Source organism: Entelurus aequoreus, linkage group LG03, assembly GCF_033978785.1.
Source record: "Entelurus aequoreus isolate RoL-2023_Sb linkage group LG03, RoL_Eaeq_v1.1, whole genome shotgun sequence".
NCBI lineage: Eukaryota > Metazoa > Chordata > Actinopteri > Syngnathiformes > Syngnathidae > Entelurus > Entelurus aequoreus.
The window spans coordinates 25,377,827-25,394,618 of record NC_084733.1 but is presented as its reverse complement, the minus strand read 5'-3'; the positions used below and the strand labels follow the sequence as shown (position 1 = coordinate 25,394,618).

General features: G+C 39.6%; 2 protein-coding genes across 8 annotated transcripts in view; one reads left to right on the top strand and one right to left on the bottom strand.

The window, feature by feature from the left end:
* si:ch211-15d5.11 (oxidation resistance protein 1) overlaps positions 1 to 3,814 on the top strand; it is a 29,080-nt gene extending 25,266 nt beyond the window's left edge. For 2 of the 4 annotated variants that reach the window (XM_062041547.1, XM_062041545.1), the window contains exon 16: positions 3,299 to 3,814. In XM_062041547.1, coding sequence (XP_061897531.1) covers positions 3,299 to 3,434 — 136 coding nt within the window. In that variant the 3' untranslated portion in view covers positions 3,435 to 3,814. The remainder of the gene's footprint in view (positions 1 to 3,298) is intronic. The other 2 variants (XM_062041548.1, XM_062041546.1) reach the window with 1 other exon arrangement.
* On the bottom strand, positions 1,188 to 16,715 carry selenon (selenoprotein N). Of its 4 annotated transcripts, none has more exons than XM_062041552.1 (13): positions 16,553 to 16,715; positions 16,255 to 16,485; positions 15,712 to 15,829; positions 15,510 to 15,640; positions 12,607 to 12,819; positions 12,417 to 12,541; positions 12,212 to 12,349; positions 7,922 to 8,003; positions 7,658 to 7,846; positions 7,482 to 7,587; positions 6,463 to 6,575; positions 6,188 to 6,289; positions 1,188 to 4,827 (listed from the first exon to the last, which is right to left on the bottom strand). In XM_062041552.1, the coding sequence occupies exons 2-13, from the start codon at positions 16,438 to 16,440 to the stop codon at positions 4,654 to 4,656; spliced, it is 1,677 nt and encodes a 558-aa protein (XP_061897536.1). In that variant the 5' UTR covers positions 16,441 to 16,485; positions 16,553 to 16,715; the 3' UTR covers positions 1,188 to 4,653. The 4 variants fall into 4 exon arrangements, with proteins under 4 accessions (XP_061897536.1, XP_061897533.1, XP_061897535.1 ...); XM_062041549.1 differs by having other exon boundaries at positions 16,255 to 16,460; XM_062041551.1 differs by having other exon boundaries at positions 16,556 to 16,715.
* Between the last annotated feature and the right edge of the window lie 77 nt (positions 16,716 to 16,792).

The following is a 16,792-nucleotide window of genomic DNA, read 5'->3' as shown; positions in this document are numbered from 1 at the left end:
TCTCCTCGACTGATCAGCTTCATTTTCGCCAACTGAATTTGAATCTGAGCGGCGATCAAATGCGCACATTAACTGTTTAATCAAAACTTATCTTTGTTTTTTGTGTAGTTCAAGCAGGGAGAGTAAGGTGTAACTACAAAATTCCCGCGGAAATTTTGATGGGCCTGCTATCTGTGCCCTGGATCTCTGGCCGAGGGTCGCCGGAAGCCACCGTACTTATTAGATGGTGCCGAGTGTCTGAATCCGTGAGTTTTAGGTGTAACTGTACAAAACGAGCCACAGAGCTAGCCTAAAACAGTAGCATGTTTACATACAAATTTTTTTTTTTTGTAAAAATAGATGAAAAATTTAGCAAACCTAAGTTAGCTTGCTAGCATGTTATCGTTTGCATGCTAACAGTTAACAAGTGTCACATACCAAGTTATATGACTCGGAGCTAAACGGTTGCAAAAGTGGCTCAAAAAGTTAGCATGCTAATGTTAGCATGCTAAAAGTTAGCGTGTGTCACATACCAAGCGATATGGGTCTAAGGTGTATGGCAGGGGAACTAGAGTAAAATGTGTAAAATTAGCAAAAAAAAGTTAGCACTTTAATGTTAGCATGCTGACGTTAGCACTCTAACAGTTAACAAGTGTCACATACCAAGTTATATGACTAGGGTAAACGGTAGCAAAATTAGTTTAAAAAGCTAGCACGTTAATGTTAGCATGCTAGCATGCTAAAGTAAACATGCATACAGTTAGCATGTTGTAAATACCAAGTTATATGGCTGTAAGGTATATGGCTGTGTAATTAGAAAAAAAGCGTAAAATTTGCCCAAAAAAAAGTTAGCACTTTGTTAGCGTGCTAAAGTTAGCACACTAACAGTTACCAGCTGTCACATACCAAGTTATATGACTCTAAGGTAAACAGTAGCAAAATTACCTCATAAAGCTAACACTTTGATTGTGGATAATTCTACAACACTTGACACAAATGAGGAATCAGACTAAGCTATGGGGGAGTTACCATACCATTTATATCCAGCTGGGACCATCCCTGCCTTTACATTGATGGTGACATCACAGGGATATTAAACAGAGATACATTGCAAGTAGGACATGGCAGGAAAGACATCGCTGTCTGTTCCCGACGTCCTTCTTTCCTGCAGTCACTGTGCCAACAGGTGGTTGTCAGACTTGACTGATGTGTGCCAATCTTGGACTTGAAGCACTACGTGGTCAGGTATAACTTTTGAGCATGTACAGTACAGGCCAAAAGCTTGGACACACCTTATCCTCATTCAATGCGTTTTCTTTATTTTCATGACTATTTACATTGTAGATTGTCACTGAAGGCATCAAAACTATGAATGAACACATGTGGAGTTATGTACTTAACAACAAAAGGTGAAATAACTGAAAACTTGTTTTATATTCTAGTTTTTTCAAAATAGCCACCCTTTGCTCTAAATTACTGCTTTGCACACTCTTGGCATTCTCTCGATGAACTTCAAGCACTTCAAGTGAAAACCATTTCAGGTGACTACCTCTTGAAGCCCATCGAGAGAATGCCAAGAGTGTGCAAAAAAGTAGAAAGGTATTGAAGCTTAGGGAAGGCTATGCAGAACGAAACTAAAACTGAACTGGCTACAAAGTAAACAAATACAGAATGCTGGACGACAGCAAAGACTTACGGTGGAGCAAAGACGGCCTCCACAAAGTACATCCGAACATGACATGACAATCAACAATGTCCCCACAAAGAAGGATAAAAACTGAAATGTTCTTAAATGCTAAAACAAAGTAGATGCGAGAAATATCCCTCCAAGGAAGACATGAAACTGCTACAGGAAAATACCAAAAAAAGAGAAAAAGCCACCAAAATAGGAGCGCAAGACAAGAACTAAAACACTACACACAGGAAAACAGCAAAAAACTCAAAATAAGTCACGGCGTGATGTGACAGGTGGTGACAGTACACCTACTTTGAGACAAGAGCTATATTGATGCATGGTTGGTTATGGTTTAAAGTCATATCCAACAATTGCGACGACGACTTTTTACTGTCAACTGAGTTTTGTTTTTTAATGATTTCTGCTGGTGGTGTGCCTCCGGATTTTTTCAACGCAAGAAATGTCCCTTGGCTGAAAAAAAGGTTGAAAAACCCTGGTCTAGAGGGACTAAGTTGGACCGTATTTTCCGCACTACAAGGCGCACATAAAAACCTCCAATTTTCTCAAAAGCTGACAGTGCGCCTTATAATCCGGTGCGCCTTATATATGGACCAATATTGAGCCACAACAGGTCTCGCAACTACGGTAAGCAGCTGCCGACTTAATTTTCCCCCGTAGAAGAAGCGCGCTGTGCATGCTGGGATATATGACTGCGCGAGGCGTGCCGTTTTCATTTCCATTTGTGTTTATGTAAAGACCCTAAAATGGCTCCTATTAAGAGACACGCTTTCAGGAAGGCAGGAATTGTCACTGAACTGCTAGACAGCAGCAACGACACTGACTCCATTAATGACGACTTCGACGAGACGGAGCCGGGCATGTTGGATGCTGTATTCGCCCAACTGTTTAATTCGGACATTGAAGAAGAAGAATTTGAGGGATTTGTGGATGAGGAATAACTTAATAAAGTGAGCTTTACATGTTTATTTTGTGTTGTGTTGTGTGACATTAACGTTTGAGCAACGTTGAGTTATTGATATTGTTATTGCTTTGTACTATTTCGAGAGTTATTATATTGTGATTGCACCAACGTTTGATTTACCGTAACAGTATCAGACGGTTTTTTACATGTTTATTGAATCGAGGAAAAGTTCCCCTCTATTATGTGATATAAATGTTGCACTACATGTTATACCTTGCTGTTGTGAAAAGATAAACGAAATACCACGTCACTGACTTTACCTCGGGGAAAATAATAAAACAGCTGTTTATTCATTTTGGGAGTGAACGGAGTTGTCAGAATGCTGGTTTGTAATCTATTAATAAAGTTTGACTGACCTGTTTTATTGACATTCTCTTTAGCGCAGCTCCATCTAATGGATGCATGACGTAACCCCAGCCTCTACTGTAGCGTCTATTCTATGCGCCTTATAATGCGGTGCACCTTATATATGAACAAAGTTTTAAAATAGGCCATTCATTGAAGGTGCGCCTTATAATCCGGTGCGCCTTATAGTGCGGAAAATACGGTACATCATTATTAATATATTGTTGTTACTATTAATTTAGGATACAGCTCTTGTACTAGATCTCATTAGATTGAATGAAATAGTTGCACGTTCTAATTCTAATCTTTCTCCACAGTGGTCACTTTGGTCTGTGGGTGGATGAGAATCTGTATCTGGGCCGCAGCAGCCCCTGTTACACCTTCAACAACTGTTCGCTCTCTGGAACCGACGACTTCCGGATCATGGAGCTGGAAGTGTGGACGTTCAGCTGAGAGAGTCTGGGCGGCGTTGAAACCAATCAAGCATGGCCGTGATGACACACGGTACCGGTTTGGGGACGAGTTTGGACTTTGGAGCGCTCGCTGCCTGAAGAGAAGTTTTAATGGGTGATTTGTTTCCTGTCAGCACCAGAGACTTTTGCACTTGGCTTTCATTTGTGAATCAGTCATTTATTTATCATGTGAACAGACCTGCATCCCCAGTCCCATAGGAGGTTAGTAAACACTCACGGACAGAATCTTATTCAGCATACATAATAATACTCATGTATTATCATGTATCCTAATGCTTGCCATTAATAGATGTGCATACAATAAAGCCTATCACTGGATAATCATCTCTGCCATACATAGCTGCTATTTTGTCTTCATTTTTATTTTCAAATGCTGTTAAGAGTAAAATAGTGTGTATTAACTCCTACATATACAGATTCTGCATTTTAAAGAGAAAATACACCCAAAATGTTCCTCCAAAATGACTACAAGCACAAAAATATATATTTTTAGATCTCTCAGCTAAACTTAATATTCGCTCTGTGTGATAGGATTACACTAAACAGTGCTACTTCACATGTTATTGGCGTGTAAAAAAAACTGATTTATTGTGTCCTGTACAATGAAAAAATACAGAATCACAGTGTTTCGTGTCAAATTATCCAATTTAAAGCAGTCACAGATTGCAGTTTTTTGTGACCGGGAGAAAAAGAGCAATAACTTCTGTGTAATTAACAGCTACATGTTTGCTTCTTGAAGCAGGCAACTTGTTGCGCTCTGCAGTCAAAATGAGTTACAAATTGTAGGAAGTATTCTTTGGCGTAGTGAATTTCCTCTAATTAACTCGATTCGCGGTCGATGTTTAACTTTGTGCGCCGCCAACTGATTAAAAAGACATTTCCTGCTGTTTCTGTCCCCCAGAGGTTGGACTTAACTTGGACTTAGACATTTCCTCCAGGACGCCTCGTCAGCGGCAATCATCAGGCGCTACCCGCCCCGAGAAGAGCTTTCAGGCAGAACCGTCACAAACGGCTGAGAAACGCCTAGGAGGGAGGCTACGCCGCCACTGGGTGACACATTAGCAAACATGGTGCGCAAAAGGTCAACGCTCCTCGTTTCTGTGTGCTTTTATAATAATAGCAGCGCTCAATGTGTCACTGCTTACATTTTGGGGGATTCTACTCAGTTCAATTATCACAGGAATGACCGCACGTACACTCTACTGTGCCATATACTGCTTGGCCCTCTCCAGTCCCTCCTTCAGGAAGCTGATGTAAGTGGAGGTGGAGGGATCTTCAAACCCTGCAGAGAAGCTGAAAGTGTTTCCCTCCCCCTCCTGTTCAGGCTTCATGGCCGTCTGGTCCAGGAAGAAATTAGCATTAATGTGATGGACCTAAAACAAAACAAAAAAGGCATCAGAAAGGGAGAAGTTCAGATTTGTCCTGCAATTGCTTCTGCCAAATTAATCTCCCTTCAGGAAATAATAATTACAAGAAAAAAATCTCAACGCAGTTCGGTTACCTATTTTTTGTTCTGTTTTGTTTTTAAAGAAAAGTATTTTGTGTAATCACTAATGTGCTTGGGGTCAACATGCTATAGCGTAAATTCCATGTGGCGAGACAGAAAGCCCTAATTTATCGCTATTAAAAGGTTTTAGACATGATCTGGAATTTCTGGAATTTCTCTAAAGTAACAATAATTATTTACAAATAAATTATTTTCAAAATGAGATTTTAAAAAATAATTAACATTTAAATACATTTTTAAACATGAGCCATGAAATCACACCCTTGAGTCACTTTCACTTGTTTAATCCAATATACAGTGGGTACAGAAATCATTCAGAGCCCTTAAAATGTATCACTCTGTTTCATTGCAGCCATTTGCTCAAATCAAAAAATTTAATTTTATATCTCATTAATGTACACTCAGCCCCCCATCTGGACAGAAAAAAAAATGAAATGTAGTAATTTTTGCAAATGTATTAAAAATAAAAGACCCAAAAATCACATGTACAAAACCCAAAACCAGTGAAGTTGGCACGTTGTGTAAATCGTACATAAAAACAGAATACAATGATTTGCAAATCCCTTTCAAATTATATTCAATTGAATAGACTGCAAAGACAATATTTTTGGATTTTAGCAAAAAGCTGCAAAAAACCGAGTAAAACATTTAAGGGGTTCTGAATAATTTCCAAACCAACTGTCAACTGTAGTAATGCTGTCTGAGGCTTAGCCACAATACTAAACAGTGTGCTCCGATTGGTTTGGTGTCATCTTGTGATGATTACTACTGTGGTATTGATATTTATAGTTCATTTAGCCATTATTATGCTCGAAAGACCTAATTTAGGGCGAGTGTTGAATGTATTTCAACATTTACTAATTCCATGCTTAAAATCTCACTCCTGTTACCAAAATAAGCCATCTTTGGCTAAAGACCCTTGCATAAAAAATGTAATCAAGCTGCCTGAAATAGACCAATATACTTTAAAAAAAAAAATCCCGTCCAGTCACTCAGTCAAATCATATTGCTCATGTACATTTATAAATTTTGAGTAGGTCAATAAATGTATTACCATATTTAAAGTTGAAAAAGAGACATTTTATGTTTGGTACTTTTTTTGGTACTACTTTGTGAGGACAAAAAGTGAATGTATTTCATTTTGGAATAAGGCTGTAACACAACAAAATGTGTAGAAAGAGAAGCGCTGTGAATACTTTCCAGATGCACTGTAGGGGACTACTTACTATGGTTCCATTCGGCAGTGCGACCATCATCTCCACAGGGAACGTGTACTTCTCAAGGTGCAGGCGAGCCCTTTCACTCAGTGTGGGGCTATGCTCATCATCCTGGATTGGAGCAACACACACATTACATTTCAATATTACAAAGACATTACTTTTACTTCTATTTTAATCAAATAAAAAAGTTAATAAAAAATACAATTAATTTATAAAAACAAAAAAGGATTAAAAATGACATGACTATTAAACCATCTGGGTTCTTCTGCGTGTTTTTTCACCTGCATGTTCTCCAGCTCTCTGACCAGAGACCAGCTGCTCACAAAACTCTGGTTCAGCAGAGCCAGCACGGGCGAACTTTCCAGAACAGTCTCCCGGAGAGTTCGCCCGGAACCTGCAATTTTTTTTCAAAAAAAAGATTGTAAAGAAAGGAAATAAATCTGTTCCAGGGTTTAACTAAAAGGGTTCACATATTGTGTTTAATATGTGTATTATCAGATTCAGAGTTGAATAAAGACAAGGCATTTACTGTAATTTCCAGACCGCACAGCGCCCGTAAATATAAGCCGCACCCACTTAATTTTTTTGGATAGATTTTATTTTGCACATATATATTCCACAGGTGTACACTTTGAAACATAAAATATATACTAACCAGAAAAGTCACTTAGCACTAGCTTCATCTTCCTTCTGTGCACTGAAACCATTGAAATAGTCTTCTTAGACTCAAAATTGCTTCATTTTCTCAGCCTTGCTGTCACTTTCGTTTTGAGTAAAATTCGCCTCTGAGGTTTTGCAGTCTTCTTACACATGAAACTGGCCAGCCTTTCCAAAAGCTGTTGCTTGACACCGTGCCATGCTGTCAGGATCCACTGGCAGACTTGCGCAAAAGTTGCTCTGCGCACTCAGCCAGTTTTTGTGAATGATTTAATGCCGTTTGTCATCCGAGCACAACACAAAGTGCCACATTAAATGCCTGACATTAATTTTCCTTGTGGAAATGTCATGATAATGGTGAGTCCATAACGCGTTTAATGGCTGGCTGAAGTGCGTTTGCTTGAACAATTTAATTTGTCCACCGTGACCCGTTTTGCAATTTTATTGTTCTGATGTGACAGGCTAAATATATTAACAGCATGAAGCTCCGGGGGAAAAAATCCATGAATTAGCCCCAGCAATGTATACACTGCTGGGTTCAAACGTGGGAAAAAAGTTGTAGCTTAGAGTCCGGAAATTACGGTAAGTTTAGTTTGAGAGAGTTACAACAAGCATTCAAATGAATTTCATTCAATTATGTCACCTCAGCAGGACTGGTCATCTAATGCTCCCCAAAGCAGAATGGAATGCACCAGCTTTTTCTCTGCCTCGGCTTGCTGGAAGGCCTCAGAAAAAGGCAAGTAGGACACCTTTGGACACAGTGGAAAGCTGTCTCAGCTTGTAGCATTTTAAATGCAACTCATTTGTAATCATACTTACCTTCTTGAAGGGGTAAAGGGTGAGCTCCAGGCGGCGGGTGGTTTCTTGACGATTGATCTCTGTTGTCCAGTTGATGTCCTCAAAAACAAACTGGATAGGTTCGGTGTCGCCGCCTCGGCTGTCGATGACGTTACCCTCCTCGTCCACGATGACGGAGGGGGTGGATGGGCCAGAGGACTGCAGCTCCAGCTGTAAAACACAAGAAAGTGAGAAATTAAACTAAATGTGATGTTAAAAAAGTAAAAGGCTTGTTTGCAGCTCTACCTGCGGTAGGTACCCAATGTCCACCTCCATGTTGCTGCTCTCACTGGCACCGTATAGCCACTCCATGTCTACATTTAGAGACCTATGACGAAAACATTCCACTAAAACTGTTGCGGTATCACATAGAGTACCAGTCAAAAGCGTTGAGACACTTTCTCATATTCAATATGAATTCAAGTTCAAACTTTAGACTGGCACCACAGGATATTTTCACATTTGGTAACCTTTGTGCACCCTAAGGGACCAAACGGGCATTACATGAGTTCCTTATGTTACATGATTGCACAGTTGGAAGGTTAGTACTCAGAATTTTTTCAGAGGGGTTTTCAGGAAGTTTTTTTTTTTTTAATTATAATGTTGTTCTACCAGGATATAAGAATAAAGCACACACACTTTCTCTGAAAAAACTTTCGGCCACAATGACTCCCATTTTAACTACTATTTTTCAACTGACTGTAGTCATGGTGAAATATTATGCTTTTTCCTTGAAATCTCGCTCTTTCCAATTAAAAAACAAAATATTGCTTTGGTGTAAATTGCGCCCGATAAACACCAGATGGTGCCAGAAAACCATAAGCACAATTCTCAAGATCTTTAATGAGCATAAATTAGTTAACTGGATCCTAAGAGTAAGCATGTGTAGTCAATCTTAAGGTTGCACAAGGGTTAAGATCAAATTAAAAGACTTAAGACTTCTAAATGGAAAATTAATCTTGGCAAAAAAAGACAAACTATGACAACTTAAAACTGTTTTACCTAATAGGTTTAAATTACTATGAATGCATACATTTGGGGAACAGCAGGGTTTATTAAAACAATGTCAACGTATGACGATATGATAGGGATGTAATGTTCAAAATCTCACGGTACTATATTACCACGGCATTAAGGCAAGGCAAGGCAACTTTATTTGTATAGCGCTTTTCATACACAAGGCAGACTCAAAGTGCTTCACAGACAACAAAGTGAAATGAAAGAAAATAAAAGCAAAATTAAAATGCAGACAATAAAAATAAAAACAGTGCAGAGGTTAAAAGTTAAAAGATTAAAAGATTTAGCTGAAAGCTAAGGTGAACATAAAAGTCTTCAGTCTAGTTTTAAAAGTAGTCAGAGTTGGGGAAAGTCTGACATCTTCAGGAAGTTTATTCCAGCTATTTGTTGCATAGTGACTGAATGATGATCTCCCTTGATTTGAGTTTACTCTTGGAACCGCTAACAGATTGGTCTCAGAAGATCTTAGGGATCTAGAGGGCTTATATAGTGGGAGCATATCAGTAATATACTTCGGCCCTAGACCATGTAGTGATTTATATGTGAGCAGGAGGATTTTGAAATCAATTCTCTGATGTACAGGGAGCCAATGTAAGGATTTAAGAATTGGTGTAATGTGCTCACATTTTTTGGTCTTTGTTAGAACTCTAGCAGCAGCGTTCTGAACAAGCTGTAGCTGCCTGACAGTTTTTTTGGGAAGACCTGCAAGGAGACCATTACAATAGTCTAGCCTACTGGTAATAAAGGCATGTACACGTTTTTCAAAGTCTTGAGCTGACATGAGCCCTCTAAGTCTTTTTACATTTTTGAGGTGATAGTAGGCCGATTTTGTTACTGATTTGATGTGACTGTCGAAATGTAAATCAGAATCTAAAATAACCCCAAGATTTCTGGCTTTATTTGAGGTTTTCAGGGACAGTGATTGAAGGTGTTGGACGACTTTAAACCTTTCTTTTTTAGCACCAAAAACAATTATCTCAGTTTTATCTTCATTTAGTTGTAGGAAATTTTGGCACATCCAGTGTTTGACTTGCTCAATGCACTGGCACAGAACATCTATGGGGCGATAGTCATTTGGTGATAGCGCTACATAGATTTGGGTGTCATCGGCATAGCAATGATGGTCAATGTTATTATTTTGCATGATTTGTCCTAGTGGGAGCATATAGATGTTAAATATAGTCAGCCCCAAGATTGAACCTTGGGGGACTCCACACGTTACGTTGGTTGGTTCTGATACAAAGTCACCAATGGAAACAAAATAGTTCCTATCTTGTAGATATGACTTGAACCAGCTTAAAACTGTGTCTGAGATCCCCACCCAGTTTTCCAACCTGTCCAAAAGTATTGAGTGGTCGACAGTGTCAAATGCAGCACTGAGGTCCAAAAGCATCAATACTGAAGTTTTGCCAGTCTGTGTTTAGACGGATGTCATTTATAACTTTAAGAAGGGCCGTCTCTGTGCTATGAAGAAGTCGAAATCCTGACTGGAAGTTGTTGTGGCAGCCAGTAGAAGCCAAGAAGTGATTTAGTTGTTGGAGGACAACTAATCATATCGTCAACGTATGACGATATGATAGGGATGTAATGTTCAAAATCTCACGGTACAATATTACCACGGCATTAAGGCCACAGTGCGATATTATTGTGGTATATGTCCAAAAAATAAGGACTTAAAAATGCCAGTGTGTAAAATGAAGTGGCAGGAATGTTTAGGATAAACACACTTACTGTAATTGAACACAAATTTAATGCTAAAATGTTCTAATCATATTACTACAAATATGAATTTTTAAGTGAAAATAATAGTGCAGGAACACACACCGTTTCAAGCAAATATATATATTTTTAAATTACAGTTTAAACATCCGGTGTAAAACAATAGTGTTCACTTTAGTGTCTTTCGACTTTTACTTTCTGAGAATCAGTGTCCTCCACAGTGGACATGTTTTTATATCAGTCTGGAATATGCTGTTTCTCAGGAAAGTTAACTAACAATTGAACTTTTAATAATGTAAATACCTCAATAACTGATGTTTGACTTCATTGGCTTCAAATATCTTTTCTGGGACAGTTTATAAGATGGCAACTTGTCGTCCCCGCCCCACTGAGATCCCGAGAGAGATTAAAGGGTTGAAAAATGGATGGATGAATGGAGGATTCATAGAGTAGTTTTTCAGTGTCCTCGTATTTTCCGCGATGTACAGTTTTTTGGGTGATTTCCCTTCGCGTACTGTGACGTGACCGGCTGGCTTTGTTGTCTTGGAAACGCTCCAGAAGAAAGTGGTGCACTTTGCTTTGGAGAACGCAGACTTTCTTACCGCCACCAAAGAGGTTATGTTTTCACCGGGGTTTGCTTGTTTCTTTGTTAGCAACATAACTCAAAAAGTTCTGAAGAGATGTTGATAAAATGTCCGAAAACAACAATTCCTCTCATCTACAGCGAGCACACTTCACTTCCTGCTTACGGTTTTCCACGCCCTCACCTCACCGTTCCCGCGCTGCGCAAATGATTCTAGGAGATGTAGTTTGTTTTAAGATCCGGCAAACGCTAAAGTGCCAAGAAAAAACTACACACCAAGTTTTTGTTTGGTACTGTCAGGTGTCACAGTATTTGTGAGGACTTTGAAACCGAAATACCGTGGTATCTACAATACCTTTACAACCCTACAATATGACATTACACTATGAATGCTTACAATGAAAACATAAGCCAAATAAATCTTAATGTTTACACAGGGTATTTCCAAATAATTTGTGTAAATTTAAAATATTCGGATCCAATCTAACTACTCTAATTGTTTCCATGATAGAAACGAGTTACCACCGGTTTACTTTTAAAAAGTATGTAATATAATGAGTCGGGTCTTTTAAACAGCTTTTTGAGAGGAACAGCGAAGAACACCACTGCTATGACGAGATGTGCAACACGCGTGAAAGTGTTTGGGGTTGTATCGAGTCAACTGGGGAGGTGCGCGAACCAGGAAACGGGGGTAGAAAAAACAAGAAAACTACCTACTTCATGGACAGATAAGCAAGCCCAAATAAGCAACTACTAAAAAAAACACAACCTGTGACTTACAAGATTTGCATGCCAATTTTTGCATCAGGCACCTGACAGGGCGGCTAAGGGTTCCTTTGGAAGCCATATTGAGAGGTTTCCAATTAGCAGTTATTTACATTTTAGCTTCTTTACGCTACAACTTACAACTCATAAAATTGTGGTTAAAAATACATGAAAATGGATGAAGACATTTCACTGGCTCTGACTAATTTCAAATTTTGTACCTCTCTTTGGAAAATTCCAGACATTCTGGACTATTTAGGGCTTTAAAAACCAAAAGGTTGTATTTATGACTTTTTAATAGCCTGCGGAGACCTTATGGAACTATATGTCACTCAGCCTGTTACAGGACGAGTCAAAAGTGAACAAACACTTCATAATGTTATTCAATGAGAAGTTGTGTCCAAACTTTTGAACGACACTGAACGTCACTCAGCACAACAGTGAGGTTTTACCTGTCACTCGGGACGTAAAGGTGGAAATGTCGCACGTGAGAAGCGTCCTTAGCGATCACGACGTTGCCGGTGAATTGGCCCGGCGTGAACCAAAAGGGAAAGTTTGGCACGTCATTGAGCTGGAACTCTGCGTGAATCCTATAAATATTCAGAGATGCACAGGTTCAAAGGTCAAATTTCTATGCCAAATGGTATGTCTCCTCACCTGAATACAATGTCATAATAAAAGTCGTTGCTGGCACGTATGCATGCAACAGTGCCCTGAGGTGCAAAGCGGGACTTGATGAATGGTCGAGGGTGAAACATACTCAGCAGCGAGTGGATGAGAACCTGCAGTAGGAGAAGAAAACAATGTAAAACATTCTTTCTACCTTTTTTTTTTTTTCCTTTAATACCTCTTTGCCCTTTGGTGTGGGAGGGTGGTAGCGATTGTTGGGCAGGTACCCAGTAAAGATGTTAAGCTCACTGGGGATCACCCACCATGTGTCTCCAACCTCCATCTTGCCTTTAGGGGGGAGAAAGACCCTGAACTGGCTGGCGAAGAAGGATGAATAAGGGACGGTTGGACTCTTCCATGAGCGCAGACCACTCAGGCAGCTGTGAGAAACCTATAAGACAACACACAGTTTGTCAGCGAACCTTCAAACTTCATTGAGAACACACACACAAACACATACAGGTACATACATACATACATACATACATACATACATACATACATACATACATACATACATACATATATAAGCTACCAATTGGCAAGACAAAGACACTGATATTAAAGACTTCCAGTCCCAACTTAGCCACAAACTTTGCGAGGTAATCACAGCATCTACTACACTGTTCATTGTGCTAAAGATAAAGACATCGCTGCACAGCAACCAGCAGAATGGCACTATTCGGCCCGCGGGCCACATCCGGCCCTTTGTGCGTCCGGCCCGCGTGAGGCCAATCATAAATTACAAAATCAATTTTAAAAAGTATCTATGTCGAGTGTGCAATACAACGGTGCTGCTTTTGTTTTGAAAAGCGTTATTTGTATTACTTCCGTGTGGACGTATGCTCGTGCGCGATTGTGAGTGAATGTGAACAGCGGCAATCACAAATTACAAAATAAATTTAAAAAAACATCTGTCGTACGTGCAATACAACTGTGCTGCTTTTATTTTGAAAAGTGTTATTTATGGGCGTATGTCCATGTGTAACCTGTGAGTGAAGGTGCACACCGACAAGTGATGCACGGTTATCCCCGAGACGCTAAAAAGAGAAAAGTTGATGACGAATGCCGTGTTTTCAACAAGACATGGACTGCCAAGTATTTCTTTACAGAAATTAAAGGTAAAGCCGTGTGCTTAATTTGTGGTACACAGGTTGCTGTGTTTAAAGAATATAATTTGAATCGCCACTACACGACGAAGCACAATGAAAAATATCGGAATATGTCTGATGAAGCCCGCGCAAGGGAGATTGATGCGTTGATGGTAAAACTGCAAACCCAACAAGGACTTTTTGCCAAATTTCACACCCCTAGAGATGCAGCTATCAGGACAAGTTTCGTCATTTCTCACAGAATCGCCAGAAAGAGTAAGGCGTTTTCTGACGGAGAGTTTATTAAGGAGTGCTTATTGGACTCCGTTGCGCTGAAATGCCCGGAGAAGAGGGGCGAATTTGAGAATGTGTCACTCTCCCGACGCACTGTAACGAGGCGGGATGAGACCATCGCTGGAAACTTGGAGCGTCAGCTGAAGAACAGAACGGCCGACTTTGACAGTTTTTCGCTGGCTTTGGATGAGAGCTGCGATGTACGTAACACCGCCAAGCTGCTCATCTTCTTACGTGGGATAACTGCAGACTTTCAAATCACGGAGGAGCTGCCAGCCATGCAGTCAATTAAAGGGACAACCACAGGTAATGACTTGTTCACATAGGTAAATGCGTGTTTGGACATGTTGGGACTGAAATGGGACAAGCTGGCGGGTGTGACAACAGATGGTTGTCCAAATCTGACGGGGAAAAATGTTGGACTTTTAAAAACGATGCAGGATAAAGTGACAGAAATTTACATTTTTGCATTATATTATACATCAGGAAGTGTTGTGTAAGACAGTGTTAAAAATAAAACCATCAAAAGCAATCTGCTCTTGTATAAAGTAAAGTTAGGTTAAATGACATTATTATTATTATTATTATTTATCTTACGTTATGTCAAAAATAATTTGAGCAAAATTTAATTGAAATATTGTCGGTGTGGCCCTCCAGCAGTGCTCAGGTTGCTCATGCGGCCCCCGGTAAAAATGAATTGCCCACCCCTGTTTTACATAAAAACTGCTGTTTAGTTTACGTAGAGGCACTTAATTGTATCTTCCACTTGTGTTACTGTGTTGTTTTATTGTATATATATATATTTTTTTTAAATAATTATTTAACACTTATTGTTCTTCTAATTGTAGATTCTCGAAACAAAAAACTATTCACTAACTAGCAAATAAAGTAAAATATAGAGTAATACTTTAAATTCATCTTTACCAAGTCAAGATTTACACAAATACAACTAAGAAATCCGTCATCTCTGTAGCCATATCAATATTTTTTATATTAACTAAATGGAATTAATCTAATGAAATAATACAAATGAATGACACAATTAAAAAAAAAAAACATGTCTTATCTTGAAATATATAAAATAAATTACATTAAAAATAAATTTTCTGATATAGTCAAGAAAAAGTTAATTTTACATGTTTTAATAGTGAATTTAAACATTTTATTTCACGCTTGTGTTTTTCTTGTTCTAGATTGCGGAAAAAAACCTCACTAAATAGCAAATGAAGTAAAATATACAGTAATACAATAAAATCCTCTTTACCAAGTGAAGACTTACACTCATGCAATTAAGAAATGTTTTGTCATCTCTGTATCCATCTCAATATTTTAATTCTAATTAAATGGAATCATATGAGGTTCTTTTCATTTTTGCTATGGATGTTTACTGCAGTGAACAAGCTCAGTGTGTTAAGTGCAGTGCTTGAAGAAACATGTCCACATACTACGATGTTGAATGAAACATGGTCGTAAATGGGGTACAGATTCAAATCAGTACAAGTATTTTTTATTTTTTTTAAATAAATAAATACCTGGGATTTATATAGCGCTTTTCTAAGTACCCAAAGTTGCTTTACATGTAGAACCCATCATTCATTCACACCTGGTGGTGGTAAGCTACTTTCATAGCCACAGCTGCCCTGGGGTAGACTGACGGATATTAGATTATGTTAACTGTCCCAGTCGGTGATCTTACCCCGAGGAAGCCATCCTTGCTTTTTGTCATAGAGTCCAGAAGCAGAGGCTTCATTTGAGCCTCTAATGTTAACGTCTCTCCATTAGGGTCTTCAATCACGTCCTCCTCAATGTCGCCCGGAGGAATAATTCCTGTGGCAAAGGAGTAGGGTGCTATCATTCATCATTGAAAGGTGAAACATTGGGAGTTCATCTAGAGTTACCTGTGAGTTTCTCCACAATTGGTTTAAACTCCTCTGGGCTGAGATAGAGATCATGGTTGGCGTCCAAGGAGGAGAAAAGAAAAAGTCCCTCAGGACCCAGAGTTCGAACGCTCTCCTCCTAACGGGGAAGACAAAACCACGAGACAAGCTTTTGTCTACTTTTTGTGTCATGCACACTGCAGCACACTTTTTGCACAATAGTGGAACAGTGGCGAAGATCCAGCTGGAGGCCACAGATTCCATGCATGTGTTCCATCCAGTCAGATGCTGATTGCCAGCTACACAATTGGTAGTGGTGGACAAATACAGAGACCCACTAAATGCCAAACAACTGAGTTTTAACAGCTGGAATTACTGAAGGCACACCCTGGCTGCTTGTAAACCCACAAGGAGCTGGAAAAGAAGCAGATGTGCTGCCTTTTTTCTGGGTCTAGTCTCACTTATAGGCAAATGTGTTTAAATGTGCAGTGTTTACTTTGCATTAAGCACAAATTACTGTAGTTAAGTTTAGAAGTTAAACAAAAAAAACTAATTTCCGCTTACATGTCGCTTCAGGAGCTGTGCATCTTGATAATACTTGATCCCCCAAGCCAGAAGGGGGACTGCAAGAACCAGGAGCAGAGTACACATCCGTGTGGACCTCCAGGATCCAGAGCACCGACGCTGCAGTCTGTTTTGCCCATCATAGCGCACCTCGTTGCGGATCGTGTTGTCCACGTCTGCCGCCATCCTCGACCTCCGCGTCGCCTCTATTTACACGGAGACATATTCTTCCTATAAAAAAAAGGCTAGCACATTCTTTGTCTAACGTCGAGGTTAGGCTGTTCAAGTGCGTGCTAACCACCGGCTGTTGTGCTGTCTTAGACGCCGGAAAAGAGCGTCCTTTTCCGGGTGTTCTGCTCCCACTTCCCAGACGACCGCAAGCAAATTAGCGGAGCATCTACTGGAAGTTTCGATGAACATGTCAAGTGAGCGAGTGAGCCCAGAAAGTAGATGTGTACGGTTTCAAAGTAAAACTCCATGTGTGCATCCGCTACAGCGATGCAACGCGTACACGTTGCTTTATTTTGACAATAATAAC